The sequence below is a fragment of the Aphelocoma coerulescens genome, assembly GCF_041296385.1.
Source record: "Aphelocoma coerulescens isolate FSJ_1873_10779 chromosome Z unlocalized genomic scaffold, UR_Acoe_1.0 ChrZ, whole genome shotgun sequence".
Classification (NCBI taxonomy): Eukaryota; Metazoa; Chordata; class Aves; order Passeriformes; family Corvidae; genus Aphelocoma; species Aphelocoma coerulescens.
Genome location: NW_027184085.1, coordinates 27,944,544 through 27,963,560, shown reverse-complemented (window position 1 = coordinate 27,963,560; position 19,017 = coordinate 27,944,544). Strand labels below are relative to the sequence as shown.

Genomic DNA, 19,017 nt, shown 5'->3' with positions numbered 1-19,017 from the left:
GAGGAAAAAAGAGAGACTTGTCCCTGAAAATAAATCATGTTGTGATTAGACATACTACAATGCATATTGAGTCATAAACAGCACAAGTGTTTCTGTCACTTCTCATACAGTTTTGTTTTGCTTTCTACCTTGAAGCATTTTGTTTGAATTGGATCAATAAAAAACTTTTGTAAGTGCAATTACAGTTTACACAATAGCTGTATGCCAGAATAGTTCTGATAACACACCAAATACAGGTCTTCTGGACCATCTTGCTCAACAGCTACATATAGTAACAACCCTGTATGAAAGTAACTATAAACTGGAAGGACATTTTCTCCAAAAACATCCCCCTCCCATACAGACATACGATGAGTGATTTAACTTTCAGCAACTCTTTTGATCCTTTTCTTTAAATCAAAGCTAAACCATTACCAAGCAAATTTCAAAGCAGTTCTTTAAAAAGTACCAATACCACATGAAGTTACTTTACTTCAGTTACCACTGTCTCAATCTTGAAGACTGCAAAAAAACCACCGAAATCAAGAAATGATCTGCCTATCATATACCTAATTACCTGTTTTTCTGACTACCCACCTTTTCTTTTATTAATGGTAAAATTTTTTGTTTGAATGAGAGCGAAGCTGACAAGAGAATACAAACACAGCCTTTCTCAATTTTTTCACCTACATGTGAACAAACCTAGCTGCAATTTCAACTTCAGGATACTGACTAAACTAGGAAATCTTGCACCAGCCCAATATTTTGGTGCAGCTGAGGATGTTATTGGTGTGCAATCCCTGTGCACAACCACCTTGTTATATTGACACGCACAGCTTAAGAATTCTGTTCAAGAAGAAGTAGTATTAAGAGGGTTTTCCTTTCTCACTGTAGTCATGACATTGAAATTTTGTATTTCTGCCAGAACTAGCCACTATTATTTAAAGAAAGGCTACGAAAGAACAGGCTTCATTGTGCTTACAGAAAGTTTGTAGACATGGGCAGTTAATGAACATTAAGAATTAGTCATAATTTTAAAAAGTAGAACACAACTGAACATCCATCTCAGTTTTTACCGACTTGTTTCCAGAAGCTGTCGGTCACTTCACTTCGCTAATGCAGGGACACCCTCATACTTTTTGCAACAAAATCATCACCCTCTCTCTCACTTCACCTAGCATAGGTAAAAAACCACATAAGACAGAGCTGGAAGAGTCCTAATTAACGTCTGCATGACAGTTAAAATGTTCCAAGCAATTGCTTTATCATGAACTATAACACTTATACAAGTATCACTGAATGGTCACTTCATATACTTCCCAGTGTAGCTACTCAGTGCTACTTCAAGGTCACCACTTTCTAATTCCAGCCTTTTATTAATGCCAGCTTGCAAACTAAGGTACTGGAATCCAGGGCAGGGGACAGGGTAAAAAAGGGAGATAGGCAGGTTTAGTTTCCCCATCAGGTCAGCAACCCGATTTTACTTAAGGCACAGCTGCATAATCACTGCTGCCAACACAGAGGAAGGAGCCAAGAACATCCTGTTACGGAGGGAAAAACCGTAAGATGTCCCCTTTCAAGCACAAGGCAAGTCACATACAAGGCCTTTCACTGACCTGTAATGGCTTCAGAGTGAAGAAAACTAATTTGGTATTGTTCAGTCAAAAACCAGAAGTGAAATCCAAGCATTTCAATGAAACAATACCTTTGGAAAATGAACATATGCCAAAAAAAGGATAAAAGTTTCAATTCTAGCTTTTGGTCTCATTTGTCTGTTTGTTCATTTTAGATTGGAGGTTTTTTTGTTTAATTAACCTCCTGCCAAGTATTTCCTCTACAATGCAAATTAGTGAAACTGCCTACAGACAGTGCACTGTATCTGCATCTGCAAAAAGAGTTCATTCCATTTTAATAACTTAAAGAATCATTTGAAATTAATCACAGGAGGCACAATTCACCCACAAACACCTGTGTCTTTCTTTTGACCTAATACAATCAGAACAGTAGTAGTTTTACATAGGTTTTCAAAATTGAGGGTTAAGTATAGTCAGACCAGTAATCCCAGTAAATTCAGTGAGATCCTTCACCTTCTTAAAGGTAAGCACACACATTAGTCTTAGGAGATTGTGAGCAACCTATTCTAAACACGCTAGGGACAAACACCTTGTCTTACCCATCTACAGAATATGCACTATAGATAGCGCTTTTTGGGCTACACAAATGTATCTTAAAACCCTGATTGTTCAATACACAACTAAAAACTAAAACATGCATTTGCAGGTCAACAATTCATATCAGCTACTGAAGTTTATATAAAAGTTAAGACTGGTTAGTCACTGACAGCTGAACAGATATTTTCAAGCCTTCCTACAAGTGATATTCTAAGCAAACTTTCCAAAGCTTCTTTTTCAACTTTTATTGCATATTTTATAAATATTTCCGTAAGTTTTCAGATTTTGCCAATTAAAAAAAACCTCCTACTTTCCAAAAAGAAGAAGAAAAAGTCACAATAAACTCGTGCTTCGTTTTCTGCATTATGTACATCTAAGCATATAAATACACACTTTATTTATTTAGACAAGTTGTAGCAACAGGTTTGTCGGCCTTTTCCTCTGATTACAGTAAGCCAGATGTGAAGAATCAGTTTGAAAACTGCTATTCAGTTCTCCAAAGAGACAAGTAAAGTAATGTAACTTCTCTACATTCGTCTTAAGTTTTTGGAAAATAGAAAGGTAAACTGCAACAATAAATTCCAGTTAATTCCAGAGCTTTAAGGGCTATTTCAAAGGTCAGAGGATGCATTATAGCCATAACACACAACAAATTTTCTAGTCAGTGAAGGAAAACTCACTTTGAAATCAGTTACTACCTGCTAAGTAATTTCTTCCTACACATATTGGTGAAAGAAGACAGATTTTAAATTTAAATGCTTGTGAAAATCCCATTTATTTTCTTCTAATGTTCATGGTTTAACAGTTACACTGGGGGGAAAAAAAAAAAGTCTTCTTCTTATATGACATCCTAGGTTATCCAATACTCCTCCGAGATGACCATGTGTGACATCCATGATTCAACTTTAACTCTTTTCATGAATTTGAAAAAAAAAATAAACTGACTAGTATTATCATAATGATGAAGATATATAGAGGGATCTATTAAAAAAATGAAGTTTCTAGCCAATTAGAAATCGAGAGTGTGTTGTTATTATTCACATGGACAAATTCAATCCAACCCATGACTACAGATTCTGCCCGTCTAAAAACACAGACACATACACACTTCCTCCTCAAAGTTTTCATGTGTCCTAAGCACTTCCCAATTTTGCAAAATCCACAGTCAACTAAGTCAACCACAAATACATCCAAAATACAGTCACATTTTAAACACATAAGGTGTACTCTGTCATTCACAGTAAGGAAAATAAGGTGAAACTGACAACATAACACACTGCACTAAAAATACTTGTACATTCTTACTAAAAGCATTCATTTGCTTTCAAAAAGATTGGGATTTTATTATCCATTTGTTTCAAAAAACCTCTAAGTTATTAAAAGATTGGGGGCAGAAAGGAATCTATTTTTGAATTGAACCTTAATAGTTCCTAAACATTATTTTTCCAACTGAGTTATGCTAAAGGAATCATTAAATCTTGTTGCATATCATGAACGCAACAGACTACCTCAAATTACAAAATTAGACAATTTTAACCCTGCTAGTAAGGATTTTGAGAGCTTGTAAGATGGACTTACAGAATCATACCAGCACACAGCAATCTAATTAAACACAACTTCTCCCCTGCAATGACTCTAACTCATAGGAATCACAGTTCATATACTCATCATGTAATGAGTTCCTATACTTTGTAAAGAAGTATTTTTTGCCATAAAACCTGCTTAGGAGTTGTCTAGTCATATTTTTTCACACTGCGAAGATGCAAAATTTAGAATACTTACTTGGGATATATTGGCTCATAAAGATACTTGTCTCTTGTGGATGGGATTTCAAAAAATAAGATGTATCCATTTGCAGTCTGAAAGAGAAACACTGGTAAGATACATATCTAGTCTCAGCATGAGTAAAATCTATTCAGTCTTACGCGATTTCTATGTATGTCTCATATATTGAACTCCAATATACATTCAGACTTTTTAAAAAACTGTGTGTTGAAATTAATTCCAGACAAAATCCATACCCGTCCCTAAAGTCAAGTGAATAGATTAGGCAGGAGGTCAAAAAATGGAAAAACAATGCTGTTTATGCACAAATCCATCAGAAATTTTCCTCTAATTCATACAAATCTATAAAACATGACAACTATTTCAGATATTTAGAACCTGGGCACATAATTCATACCAACTACAAGAATTAATAAGAAAAACATAGTAGAAGGTGGCAAGTACCTGAATAAACCGTCCAGGTGTCTGAACACACACAGAGGGCATACAGACACTACAGACTGCAAAGAGTTTAGGCACCACCTCTCAATGTTAGTCATCCAGGTAGTTTCCAAAAATCCTCACATCACTGATCTTTAGATACCACGACACCTGTAATAATTCAATCCCAAGCCATATTCTGTCATTCTGGAAGAATGACTTCATATTATAACACTACACAGGGAACACATACAAATAATTTAGTTACCTGATGTTCCAGTCATACCTAGAAGCTGCTTGCACAAGCATGAGAGAAGCAGATAATAATGTTACGTGTTCAAAAAAGTGTTATTTGCTTACAGCATGGATTTGTTTTTCAGGCAAATTGGTAAATGCATTTTGGTTAAATACAATTTCCATCCAATTATTTTAATCTGGGATGGGCATATATCCAAAGCACTAGAGACAAAAGCACTGAAATTAATGGTTTCACATTGCTTTGCAAGATTAGTTTCCTTTTCTTTGAATAAAGCAACACTCTAGTTAGCTTGGTTTATCATTTCATAGATGCCATGGCTTTCCTCAGTCAAACATTCTGCTTTAGAAAATTTGTGTTTTGGCTTCAAATTCCAAGAAACACTATTATTCTCATTCAAAGCGAGTATCCTTTTCGAGAAAGAATAAACTCTGAACTATAATGGTGAGCTTGAGGCAGGCTGACAATAAATGGAAGTTTTTCTGTGTGCTGTAATATCATGTTCAGGTATTATGTGGTAAAGAAACGTGTTCATTTCTAACATCTTTACAGGTTCTTTCCATTACATCATTAAATATTTAACCCGTAAGTTATCTTATCCTGGAAAGAAGAGTAAAACAATACTGTGAAGTATCTTTATACTGATATTAAGGTACAAAGGGCCTCACTGAACACTATTCAAAGCACAAAGTTGCTATTGTTACAGGTTCATTTCTAAACAGAACCTCAAATTCCACAAAGAGGGGGATGAAATGCAGAAGCATTCAACCACAGACTTCTGGCAAATTGATCATATGAATTTACAGAGTTTTCATTGCTTTTAAAAATGTCTGAGTGAAACTTACTAAATAAGTAACCATCACTGTCATCCATTCCCTGATCATTCTAATCTTTGACAGTCAGAAGTATAAACACTGAGTATCTTGCCGGGGTTTCTAAACATGATTTTTGGATGCTAACATGTTTAATAAAGCTCTGCCTTAGCTATGGGAATGCACACCGAGAAGCAATCTGTATCAGAGGACTGCCTGTAACACGGCAAGGACCAAAATGCTTCCTATACTTCTCCATACTGAAGCATCTTGACCCTGTTCCTACGTTTGATTTACTTCTAGAATTAGCTACCTTGGATATATGTACTAATCTAGACAAGAAACAGTATTTCCCAGTAACACTGGAAAAATTACAAAGGCAGCAATATGAAAGAAGAAACTACAAAATATAAGGGGAAAAAATAAAATCTGCCTAGGAAATGTGCCAACAGTTTAGCAACAGAAGATACTATTAGTAAAAGAAGTTAGATTTCCTAGGGGATGCTGACAGTGAGAAAACTGCTTAAGCTTGTTTAACTGCATACCTTTAAAGCTATTTGAGGTATTTTATAAAGCCTGATATGCTGGCCCAAAGTCTGCCTGCAGTACAAATATTTATCTCAAAGCATATGCTGCAAAGTGATTTATTTTCATAGAGACACTCTGAATATTCAGGCTATCAGAAACAAAAGACATGATATATCACTGCTCTAGTGCACATAAAATCCAGAATACACTCCCCATCATTATGTCATTAAAAAAAGAAAGTACTAATAAGTACATACTAAGCCTTTTGTTCACCTTCTTAAAAAAAAAGCTTAATTACAGAAAATTACTACAATCAAGCTATTCATGAGCACAGGTGAGAAACATCACCTAACTCAGCTTTAAACCAAAAATTTTTAGCTGTTGCACAGGACTTCAGTAATTAACTGAAGTTAATTCAGTTCAAAATTATTGGGTTTTTTCATTAAAAAGTTGCTTTGCTATTGCTCCTGTGTTAGTTAAGTGTTAGTTAAGAAAAAAGAGAAAACTATTCACTTGGATAGAATTCTCCTTGGGGATGAGAGTATCACACATCTGCAGGAACACATTCTTCATTAAGCTCCAAAAACTGACCTTCTGCCCTGTCTCACTATAACAAAACCAGCAATATTTCAAATGTGGTCTTTCAGTAGGACTCACTAACTGTTTCAAATTAAACTATATATATTTTTTTAAAGCATACTGCAAAAGAACTGATGTTAACACTATCTTAACAAACATGCTTGACTATAGCATTTGTATACATACACCCAGGGATGAAATATCATCCTAAATAACATGAAGAATATTAGAAATCTTATTATTTTATAAGAGATTACCATTTTGAATTTTATTTCACAGAGCTTTAGTTTATAAACTAAGACTTTATGGGCATTTAGGTTCTGATGCTACCTGCCAAAAAGAACACTGTACATTTAGTTGCAGAAAAACTTTAAAGTGCAGTGACTGAAGTGGCAGAAATTAAAGGTTATCCGACTGTCAGCTAAACCACAAGGTCTCTTGAGCAAATGGGTCACAATATCTCAGAAAAAAACCCCACAGTATGCAAAGTAATTCAGTATAAAAATTCAAGTTTCTTCTGAACTACTACATAAATGTTTAATTAAAATGTGTTTGGATATACATGCTGCAAAATAAAATTGAAGGATTCTTTTTGATTCATAGCAAAAATTACAGGAATCACCCTTCTGACTTTATTGATAATTACTAGTAGTCACTGAGAATATAATCTGGCACTAACAGAAATACTTCATTTCAATGATTCCATGAGATACTTTTAGGCAATTTAAACATTTTAGACCAACTGCTTACTTGCATTACACAAAAGAAAATGGGACCATGGGAAGCTTAGCTGATTTATGATTATCATGATATTGCTAGAGACATGAACTATTCCATCCATCATCCGGTGTTTTCCACTAAGATAACAGTATCTAATTTAAGACCTGGTCCTAATTTAAGACCTAACAAAAGACACCAAGAGTATTATCCCATATTGCGACTCTTACACACTGTACTCCCACCTTTCTTGGGTTCATCTTGCACCTCAAACTTTAAACACTGCTGCTGAAATAGTCCAAAGTGCTGTGAGCACAGCACCTGCTATGAAACAAGACTTAATTTCCATGTGAGACAAGATCTCATCTCCAAGATTCTAAACAGAAGAGTTCATGTATCACTTATCACTGCCCTTGTCTCTTGTGTTCTCAGTAACTTGCAGTATTTTTTCATCACCAAAAGCCTGTAATAAGGCCAGTTTCACCTCTTAAGACCCACCTTTAAGCCCTATTTATCAAGTTAAATATGATTATGTCACCTAAGTCCACAACTATTTCTTTCATTCACATAACTTTACATTACCATATTATTTGTTACCAGATTACTAAAGTAATGAGATGCTGTATCACCGCTGGCCAATACATCTAACCCTTGTTTTAAGACAAAGAATCGTGGTTCATTCTCACAGGGAAAAATTAATGAAATCTACAAAAGAAAGCTTCTATTGTTTAAAAAGTCCTTGGTACCATTACATATTTTCACAAGAGAAGTATCAATTAAATGTATATATGATCTGCAATTTTGTATAAGCACAGAAGTTGGTAAAAAATTCTGTTTGCAGTAGTTTAACCAGAGTAAGAAGGTAAAATTCTACTTACTGAAACAGCTATCATTGTGCTGTCAGGCCGCCATTCTGCTTGTTTGTAAGGTCCAAACTGAGAAGCTGCTTTTGAGAGTTCCTTGTAGCTTACAATTAATACACTGGGCTGGAGGAAAAAAATATAAATAATTACACCTCATAACTAGAAGGAATGGGATGTTTCTTACATTGTACTATACCTGTAAAGAACAACGTGTCCTTAACAGCTACAACATGTTTCCCTTGAGGGAGGTTAAAAAATTAATATGTATTTTACAATCCATTACAAAACTGTGCTTTTAAAGAAAGTTCATGGAGAACAGTTTCCACACTGTCATCCCTAATCTCACTCTTTCAAACCAGGTATTTAAATAAAATACTTAACTGCACAGTAGGGAGTCATTACAGAATAGAGAAGTAGTTTCAAGTTAGATAAAGGATGACATGCTTAAGACGAGCAGAAGCATCTCAAACAGGCTCCTATAATGACAAGGACTGTCAAATCAATCAGGATGAAAGAAATATTCTAAAGAATATTTGGTACAATTCATTTGCTTAGTTTCTACTAAATAGGTGGGCCATTGTGTTAAAGAGAATGATAATCAGGAAATTTGTTTCCTTCTGGGAAGGGAGAAAAGCTTTGGGATGATGAAGACCAGACAAAGCTACCCTAAGCACTAAGCCCTCATTCCCTTTCACAAAAGCAGCTGGGAGCTACAACACAAAAACCTAATGCAAGAAGGTTACCCTTCCTTCCTCTAGTGCTTAGAAACATTCATTCTCCTTAAACATATTCCACAACCGTTTGTATTCTCTTGCTCTTGAATCAGTAATAGCTTTCACCTTAGATGGGTATTTCCCACTCTGTTATCCTCCTCCATTGGGAGGTGGAAGTTAAATTAAGCAGGACACACTTTTTGTCAAAGAAATTACCCCTCATTTTCATACCATATGCTGTCCTAACTTCATCAATTTCAGTTTTCATTCGTATTTGGAGCACCGAACACTGTACCAGAAAAAGCACACTGGAAGGGAACCAAGAGGGTACAGAGTAATCACTCATTTTGCTGAAATTAACCATGATACCACCAGGCAAAGCTTTCCAACCACCACTAAGACCACAAGTGATGGAAATTTACTACTATTCTTAGCTTACCTGACGCACCAGCAGAAGCAGTACAACAAATATAAAAACATTAATTCTACTCAGAAACCTTGTGAGTGTCCATCACTCCAGATCTGGTGTCTACTACCATCCTATTTGAAATCACTTCCTTCAGTTTCCTTTCAGAAGAAGTAGAGTTACCAACAGCCTAATTTTGAAGTATGAATATTAATTTAAAATAGTATAAAACAAAGCAATGAAATTATGTCACCACGCACATAAATAACAAGCTGAATTAGTATCACACAGGCAGCCTTAGCCTTGGTAAATTCACAGTATGACTCGGTGTCCTTCTAATAGCATTACTCTTTTAAATTTCACACCCACACAGAATTGAATTATCAAAAATAAACATTTATGAAGTATAACCAGCATACTAATCTTTACCGTAAGAACTATTTACACCAGCTTTTTAAATTCACATGGCTTCTTTTGCATCAAATGATCTAACATTATGATAGCTAATTATTCTTACTAACAGATTCTTATTGATTGTTCTCATAAACTACACAGCCTTTCACTGATTGGCTTAGAACCCTAACTGCCTTAAGATATACTGAGAAAAAGTAGCGTCTTGGTAATCTGCATCATTAGTGCAAACTTAGAGATCATTCTTAAAGCACTTCTGTGCCTGAAGCATTTTAGCAGCTGGCAAAATTAGAAGCTCAGTAATACACAACAGTTTTCTTTCTATATTGCTACTCTGACAGAATGTAATTACTGTATTTATAGTGCAGAATTCTTGTGACACTGATTCACAAGAAAGCTGCTATTACACCTTAGAAGCTGGGAGAACATTCTACATACACACCAGCTATAAAATTTATACAAATTGATTTCTAGGCTTACAGATGAGGATTTAAGGAGTTAAAAGTGATTGATTACTCTCATAATGTTATCTTTTTGTAGTTTAAGTAGCTTTTTATTAGAAAGCTGACTCACTTTGAATTAAATAGGTCACAAAGGCTACCTAGCTAGAGGTAAAATGAGGAATTATTACACTGATAGAATTCATTTGTATATACCCCACAGCTCAAAAGCATTAATTCAGACATAAGGAAAACCCTAACACACAAATTTACCACCCTGTTTAAAAGCTTTCCACAGATGTTTGAATGTTCTGGATTAACAAAAACAGAAGGACAGCTCAAGATCCTGCTCTGTTTACACATGAAAAATAGTAATTTTACACCTGCAGTAATTTATTACATCTAAAGTGAATGAAAATGTACAATGGCACAGGAATGTTTCTGTTAACAGGAATATATATCAACCTAACTACCTGACCCAAGCACAGCAAGCCATTGAACATACGTTTTAACAAATAAAACCAAAACCAAAGCAAACAAAAATCCAGAACCACACAGAAAAAAAAAATAAAAACAAAACACCAAAAACCACCAAAAAAGTGAGGGGGGGTTGGGGGAGGGGGGAGAGGCACCCAGTTAGTTAGATACTCTCCTCTTTTTAGTTTTATATATTTAATTCATACTCTTTATAGAAGTAGTAGGGTTTTAGATTCTATTAATTAGAATTTTCCCTAAATCTTTATGGTTTTATCTGTCAAAAAAACTCCAAATCTCCGTATCAGCTTCATGAAAACTCCATGGTTTTTACTCTTCACACTTCTGCATGCAGCTACTAAAATTATATAGGAATGTAGTTAAGCTCAAATAATCAATTATGCCCACTCTTTCAGATAAGCCAATATATTAATCCTCCTTCTTTAAAATGCTTAAAATCCACCAACTGAAATAGTAATGGTAAAGCCACAGCTTTAGGAGAAACTAGATTCCAGAAACATAGCAAAGGACCTAACAAATAAAGAGTTGTTTAAAAAGAAGTAAAAAATTTGTCTAGAGGAAGAAGTAAACACCTTCAGTTATTAAGGCAGAAAGAACTGAGTAAATAAGTCTTAATTCAAATTGCAATTTAACATTAAAAAAAGTTTCCCAAAATACATAAGAAGCACATCCAGCATTTTATAATCTGCTGCACAGAAAATTTAGCATTTTGATACAATATATTTTGTCTCTCCAGAAGAAGGTAAGGTCAGGCAAAACAGAAGCTGCCACTCACTTACAAACAGAACTGTGGCAGTGGATGCTTAGGATAATAAAAACGGCAAAAAGAAGAAATATAACCTTAAAAAGAATACAGCATTATTATTACTAAAGTGCAAACAAACTCTTCAGTGCACTAGTTAATAGTACTATAAGTAATAATAAACAGAACTTCTCGTTCTTACAGCTAAACTTTATCTCCTTCCATTAGTCAGCAGCCTTGGCTATCTCTTCACAAGAACATGTTCCACAGCTCTTACTGAGAAGTTTTTATGCTTCACAACAATGTTTTTCTAGCATTAAACATGCCTCTTACTCATGTGAGATTATAACAACATCAAAGCAAATCTGGTTTGGATTATCAGAAATGAACTGCACTACTTGTAAAATAGTAAGGTAACAAGACAGCACCATCAACAAAGACAGCTCCATCACAAAGCCACTCAAATTAGAACTACCTAAAAACTCACAGCTGTTTCATTATCAGTTGTACCTGAAGAATCCTCAGGACTTTCCACTATGAAAGATGACCTCTGTATCAACATCTGGACAAAATACCTAAGCAAACAATTCAAAAATTACAACACAAAACACCACAGCCAAACCCATGATGAAATAATCCCAAATTTTTGTAACTATTTTACTTAATTCTACCTGACTAAACACAGTATCTTGCCCATTTACCATGTATTAGCAGCATAAGCCACATCAGAACACTTAGCCATATATAATGCAGTTTTAATGAAAAAATTTATTAAGGTATACAAACCCTGCAGCAAATTCTCTCAGCAAGCTTAGATATGGGAAATTATCAATTCACTTGCCTAAACACAAGCATTCTACTACATTTGATGTAAATGCAAATCAAGTTGACATTTAAACACTTAACTAAGCTGTGAATGTTGTTCTGCAAAGGCCCTTTTTAAAGAGGACAAGTAGCCTTGAATAGACTTGAACAACAGCCCTCCCATGAGCAAGTGTCCTAATTGAGATGTTCAGAGTGTCACAGAAAATGATACATTAACCGACTGGAAAGAGGTACAGTCATTTGACAGAACATAAAATAATGAAAAAATTCATTTCTTTAAACCAGATCCTCTGGTTTGACTGCAGGTTAATGACAAACTGTGCATATTGTTGATTTTACAAGTTAAGTAGGTCAGCAAATACTAGAGAAAACTACTGGACTAAGTCTGAAAAGCAAACACATGACCTGACAGCACATATGCAACGTGGTCTTATGTACGGGTTTGCGTTTCTTAATGTAACGTCAATCCAAGAACCTGCATGGCTGCGGATAACTGTTAAAACGTAATATTCTCATCCCCTGACCATATATTATTCTAGACATCAAAACTCCATCTCATTTAGGATAAAGAGGCAGTTTCTTTGAAAAACACAAATTTTCTGTTTAGTTTTATATGCTTCAATGCTTCATTAGGGTGTAGGCACAAGACAAAAATCAAAAACGCTCTTCAGATGAGTTTATGATCTAAGTGACAAAGACAAGGCTGGGAGAAAACAGAACAAAACAAAAGCCTGACACTCTGCACTTCATTTTCTCACTATATGGTCTGTGCTCCACTTTAAATGCTGAAGCTTTGTAAAATTATAAACTAATAAAACAAAAAGGTTACACGGAGAAAAGCAAGGATGCGTGCATAAGGAACAGAACAATTCATAAAAATAGACCACAAAAGGCCATTTTGTCAGTAACACAGGTACAAGGTGGTGATAAATGAATTTCTAAAAGCAAGGTTAATTATAAAACCATAACTCCTTTAATTTAATTTTGGGAAAAGCTTAGAATCAACAGAGTGCCTGCCCAACAAACAGAGCAGACACAGCTTCCAACTGTGTGCTTCATGGCTATTGTGAAATAATTCAGAAAACCGAAGTGAAGAATTGTCAACCACTACCTCTCTCAAGTAAAAGTTTTCAGTTAACCTACTGCTCAAAAATGCTGCCAAAAAGCAAAGGCATATTCTATACATCTTTGGTTTTCTGTTACGTGCAACTAACCAGACACTGAAAAGTCTTAACTGAGATGCCTTTTCCCTTCATGCACGTAATTATGACACAGCTTTCAGGGGTAATCTACTTTATATTAATACAGGAGACACTGAAAACCTGCTAAGTCCTACTGAATAACCACACGACAATTTTGCATTTCATTAGATAAATTCATCAATGTAACATTTGTTTCATTATGTAATCGCATATGCATCTTTTTAATAGAAGCAACAGCACAACTGTTCCTGTTCCTGACAAATAAAAAGAAATGGCCTTCTCAGAGAAGTGTCTAAAGGGCATAAGTAAGAGATCAGCATTTCAGGGGTTAAATGACTAAGGAAGAAAACACAGCAGAAGCAGTAGGATATCTTAACTTGCATTGATGCTATCTGTGTCATATTGCTCACCATACACAGCCAACACAACCACTTCTATCAATATCAAGACACCTATTGTCCATTCTGCAATCAAATTCTACATTAAAAGCTACACACAATAATTCTGTGAATTACTCTGTTTACAGTTCTGAGAAGAAAACATTATCTTGAAAGCATAGTGAAAGCATTTATTTTTAACAGCACTTGTAATTAAAAAAAAGACTACAGAAACAACTGCAGATAATTTCAATGTATTTATTCATATATCTTATGAACTTTATGCACTGTGTCACAAGTAACTCCCTTTACAGCATGGCAAAATTCCAGGTTACGGAGCTCACTTCCCCAGCAAAAGCACAGTCCCCTGTTTTGTCCTGTTGTATGCTTAGATTTAAAGCACACATTGACTTCAACTCGTAATATGGCAACAGCTAGAGACCGAAGAGCACACATCAGAGAGCTGTGAGAGCTGTCTGAATATCAACTTACTCAGCATTTAGAATGAATACCAACTATTTGACAATCTAGGATTCTGATATGCATGCTTTCCCAAAAGCTTATTTTAGTTCATTTAGGTGTTCTGACTCAGTATCAGATCATTAGAAAAAAAGAAACGAAAACACGGGTTTAAAAACCAAGAGTAAATATAAATCATAAGCTGAGAAGCATATAGGTAATCAAAAAATTCTCCTCTGAATAAGCAGATGGGACAAGCTACTCTTGGCTTCAAAGGGCTTAAAAAACTGGTTTTGACTGGCAGTGTCATAGCAGATAGTCCCAACAACCTGCAGGAGTTTTCATTAAATATTCAAGGCCAGTACTTATTCCTGTCACTGCCACAAGTTTGTTAATACTAAAGAAAGGAAATGCTGAACCACATTTATATGTACAACCATGTCAGCAGACTATACTTTCTGCACACAACTCACTTGTCAAGGGTTAGGCAGGGAACTCCAGTTGTCTATGGCACCTTCTTTCTTAGCTGCATACCTTGTCCCTTAATATCTAGAACCCTGTGGGTGAATTTCTAGAATTCAAGAGATAACTAAACCAATATAAAATTAAAGCCACAACTGTTAAAGGAGTAACACTTTCAGAGGGCCAACTACAATGTTCCTTTGATCCTTTCATCAACTAAATAAACAGGCTTCTATTTGTTCATTAAGCTTAACAGCCCTGTAAAAAGACATCACTAGTTCACCATAAGACCCATTAAAATAGAGGTGCAAGCAGGAAAGATGATGACACACAGGACTGCACAGCTGCTTTGTGACACCTCATCTTCAGTTCCCAAACCAATCTACTAAACAGCAATTATCTCATTATAGCATTTCAGAAAGGTTCTATCATTCATTGATGTTTCTCATTTCAAGCATCCAAACGTTTGACAAGCTTTTCCGTACTGTCAGTGAAAATAGTTATGCTGGCTCATAAAGGTCAAGGAATTGTCTAAGGTGTCTAAATCTAAAACTTCTGATTTAAGGAAAATACTTGGAGCAGAGGTCTCCAGAGTGGGGGTATTTAATAGAACCCAATAGGGAGCAGGAAAAGGATTTTTGGTACCATTAAAAAATAAAGTAAAAATTTTAAAATGTGTTAATTTTGGCATTACCTCATCCTTTTTTGCTTGTTTTGTTTCTTTTAAATCCCTGGAACAGGCACCCAAGAGATGTGGTTGATGCCCAGAGTCTACTAGTGTATGAGAGTATTTGAACAATGTTCTTAATAACATGATTAAACTTCTGATTGCCCAGAATTGGTCAGGCAGTTGGACTAGGTGACCAGTGTAGGTCCTTTTTAAATACACAAACTAAAATTAGAGTAGAATAGAACAGACTATGTTGAGTATGCTTGATAATGTGTATACCAGTACGTAGCACATGCGTATGATTCATAAATAAATGTCAGCATATTGGGGGGGCCTTTCACCAATACTGGTGTGTGATCACAATCATTCACCTGAGTGGTCTTCTCTATCCACAATCCAATCTCTCCCAAAATGTAAAATAGTCAAGGACTTTTTGGTTCAAAAACACCAGTATAATTCCATCTGGTTTTCTTCCAACACCAGTTACCCAATTTTGAGTCTTAATACCTCTATTGATTCCAAAACAGGAAACAATCGACACTTTGGGATAAACTTTCCTTAGTTCCACTAGTTCTTAGCACACAGTGGGTGAAAAGGAGTTTTAACATTATTATGTCACCTTAAAAACACACATACTGAATGTAAACTCACGCACCTGGAAGCATTTCAAAGAGCCCCCTGTTTCTGAAAATTTCAAAACAGAACTTTCCCAGTCTCACCACCTCATTCTTACACGAAACCTTTGATATATAGTTGGGATAGTAACAAGTCTTAACAAGAACACTAGCCTGAAGGCTTTTCTACTAGAAGAAATCAAGTTAGTTCAACCTGACTAGAATTTACCCTTGTTCCAAAGAATACACTTCTAACAAATGAAAACATTTTCTAGAATGCAGTAATTTTATTTTATCAAAGCTCAAATATATGATTTTAATCTTCACCTTCAAAAACAAACATGAAACTGAAAAAAAAAAAAAAGCCTGGGGGAAAAAACCCAACAAACCACATTGAGGACCCCAGCCATATATATAAAAATAATGCAAGACATTCTCTTTAAAAATGACCTTGACCAAAACCTTTATTCTTACAGGTTTTTGATAACAGCCAGTTGTCTGCAGAGGCCATGAGACTGTAACACGTTTTTCAGTTTAAGATCAGTCAGTGGTCAGGCCTGGTAAAGTCAGCACCTTCCTCAAAAGCACTCATTTACAAACTGAATCAAAATCTAGTTTAAAAATATTAATGACCTGTGAGTTTAGTCAACTCTTCTGCACCAAGTGAATTCTTCTAGTGCTCTGTCTGTAGCCAGTCATACAATGTTTAACATTTCAAAACAAGTCCAAGCATGCAAGATAATGAACCTCTTCCTTGAGAAGAGACCATAAAATAAACTACATTCTAGACAACAGGGCACATCTCGTGAAGCGTTTCATGAGCCTGTTGTTTTCTATGTCTCTTCATAGAAAAGATCGGTTCTGCTGTTGTTGACAGACTACAATTACAGGTTCCACAACTGCCAAAAGCTAAAAAGTTTAATACTTTATGCACATGGTGTGCCCTAAACTTAAGAAAACAGAGGCCACATGATGTTGTTCACACAGCAAAGTTACTGGGCTGATTATGTGTTAGCTGGATACCTGTCTAGGTTCAAAAAACAGCGTCAGCATCCCAGCAAGGAACTAGTGAACAACCTTGCAGAGCATAATAAAACATAATGTGATGAAATCTCAGCATAACTTAAAACGAGATTTTAAGGCTATGACTGTCATTTGACATCTTTCAGTATCAGCTTTCTAAAACTGGATTGCTGGTTTTCTCTGGTAATCTGAGATGAACTCTATAAACCACCTAGATCTGGAGATATTTATAGACAGATTTAGGGTCTAATCTAGGCAGTATTTAAAAGGATCCAGCATCAAAATTTAAAGTCAGTATCACAGTTTTCATTGACAGCATCAAATCGAACTGACAAACAGCATTTCTGTTACCACACTAACAGGAGTTAAAACCAAGGCACTTAATGTCAATTGTTCAGTTTCAAACTAGATATAGATACAGCAGCAACTCCCATGTAAAAGCCATGACTAGTCTTCTGTTAGGGCCACAAAACTTTAAACTTTCCATAAAAAGAAAAGTTTGTGAACTTCTGTGTTATAACATTCTGGGTAGTGAAAGATTTTGTTCTGTGTTTTACAAAGGGTGTTTCTTATCTCCTACATTCATACATTCTTTTATATAAAACACAGAAAATACAAAGGTGAAAGACATGAAGCATTATATGCAGAAAACCCCCACTGCTACAACTACTCCTTATGTTAAGCACGTAAGTATGTAGAGTTTCAAAAAAAAAGTTGCTTGGAAGTCTAATTTTTTTAGAAAAAAACGGTGTTAACTACAAGCAGATCGATGTTGCATATTTTCTTAACACTATAATCCTATCACTAAACATCGTGGATAACCGCTCAGATTCACAAATACTGAAATATTCAGTAAAACTAGCCTCAAATTTTACAACCGTTTCTGGAAGAAGAAAAAAAAAATAGCAGACGACAGGTCTTTTCAGCTGGGAGAGCAGGGTCCGAGAGCTTACAAGACGACGGATACTCACTCTGCAGTACCAGATGCTTAGCTGAGATGGGAACAAAACTGCGAAGAAAGCCCTCTGGGGATCCGTCTGGATGTGAAGCGGTCGCTCCAGGGACTCCAGAGGACACAAGAGCCTCTTGGGCCAGCCGCTGAGGAAATACATGGCTGAAGATTTCCAGAGGAGCTGGCGCTCAGCCTGCTCTAGCCTAGGCAGGGGGACAGCGGGGGCATCAGCGGAAAGAGAGAAGAAGAGTCCGCGGACGACCACGCATAATCACCGGCACAGCGACCGGACCCCTGGGCTCAGCACCACTGAGGACGGGGGACTGAGGCCACCCCGGCGCTGGGGCCGCCGCCGCCGGTGCCGGTGCGGGGACAGGGGAGCGCCGCAGCCGCCGGGGGCGGAGGCGGATGCGGGCTGGGCGAGGGCCGGGCGGCCTGCGGGAGGCGGCGGCGACGGGGACGCGGCCGGGCGGTCACTGCTCCGAGCGGGCGCCGGGGCGTTGCGGCGGCGGCAGCGGCGGCTCCGCCCTCCCGCGGGCGTTTCGCCCGCCCGCGCTCCGGGTCGGTGTCGTCGCCGTCGCCGAGGCCTTCGCCGCCATCTCCTCCCCCTTCCGCTTCCGCTCCTCTTCCTCCTCTTCCTTCTTCCGCTCGTCCTCCTTCTTCGGATCCTCCCCCTCCCTCTTCTCTTCCTCCTGCTTTTCCTCTTCTTTCTGCTTCTGCTCCTTCTCCTCCTCCTCCTCCTCTCCCTCCTCCCTCTCGCCTCGCTCCGGTGTCCGAGGCCCCGAGCGGCGGTGGCGGCGGCACGGGGAGGGCGGGGCCGGGGCGGGGCCCGGTCGAACGGAAGTGGCGTCACAGAGCAGCGCGTCAGTAGTCCGGGTGGAAAAGGCGCGCCTGGCGTCGGGGCTGAGGGGACGCGGGGGGGAAGAATGTGGGGTACGGGGGGGGAAAGGGACAGAAGCGGAGTGGGGCGGGAGGAAGAGGAGTAGGTGGAGAGAGAACAAGAGCCGGGGGTGACAGGATAAGACGGAATGGATTCAAACTTAGAGTAGGTTTAGAGTAGTTTTGAGGAGGGAGTTCTTTGCTGTGAGGGTGGCGATGCCCTGGCACAGGTTGCCC

At 37.2% G+C, this 19,017-nt stretch overlaps 1 protein-coding gene across 3 annotated transcripts in view; it reads right to left on the bottom strand.

The window, feature by feature from the left end:
• RIC1 (RIC1 homolog, RAB6A GEF complex partner 1) overlaps nt 1-18,319 on the bottom strand; it is a 47,341-nt gene extending 29,022 nt beyond the window's left edge. Inside the window, exons 1-3 of one of the 3 annotated variants that reach the window (XM_069000915.1) lie at nt 17,921-18,319; nt 8,126-8,233; nt 3,933-4,009 (exon numbers count right to left, since the gene is read on the bottom strand). In XM_069000915.1, coding sequence (XP_068857016.1) covers nt 3,933-4,009; nt 8,126-8,233; nt 17,921-18,061 — 326 coding nt within the window. In that variant the 5' untranslated portion in view covers nt 18,062-18,319. The remainder of the gene's footprint in view (nt 1-3,932; nt 4,010-8,125; nt 8,234-17,920) is intronic. The other 2 variants (XM_069000913.1, XM_069000912.1) reach the window with 2 other exon arrangements.
• Nucleotides 18,320-19,017: the final 698 nt, after the last annotated feature.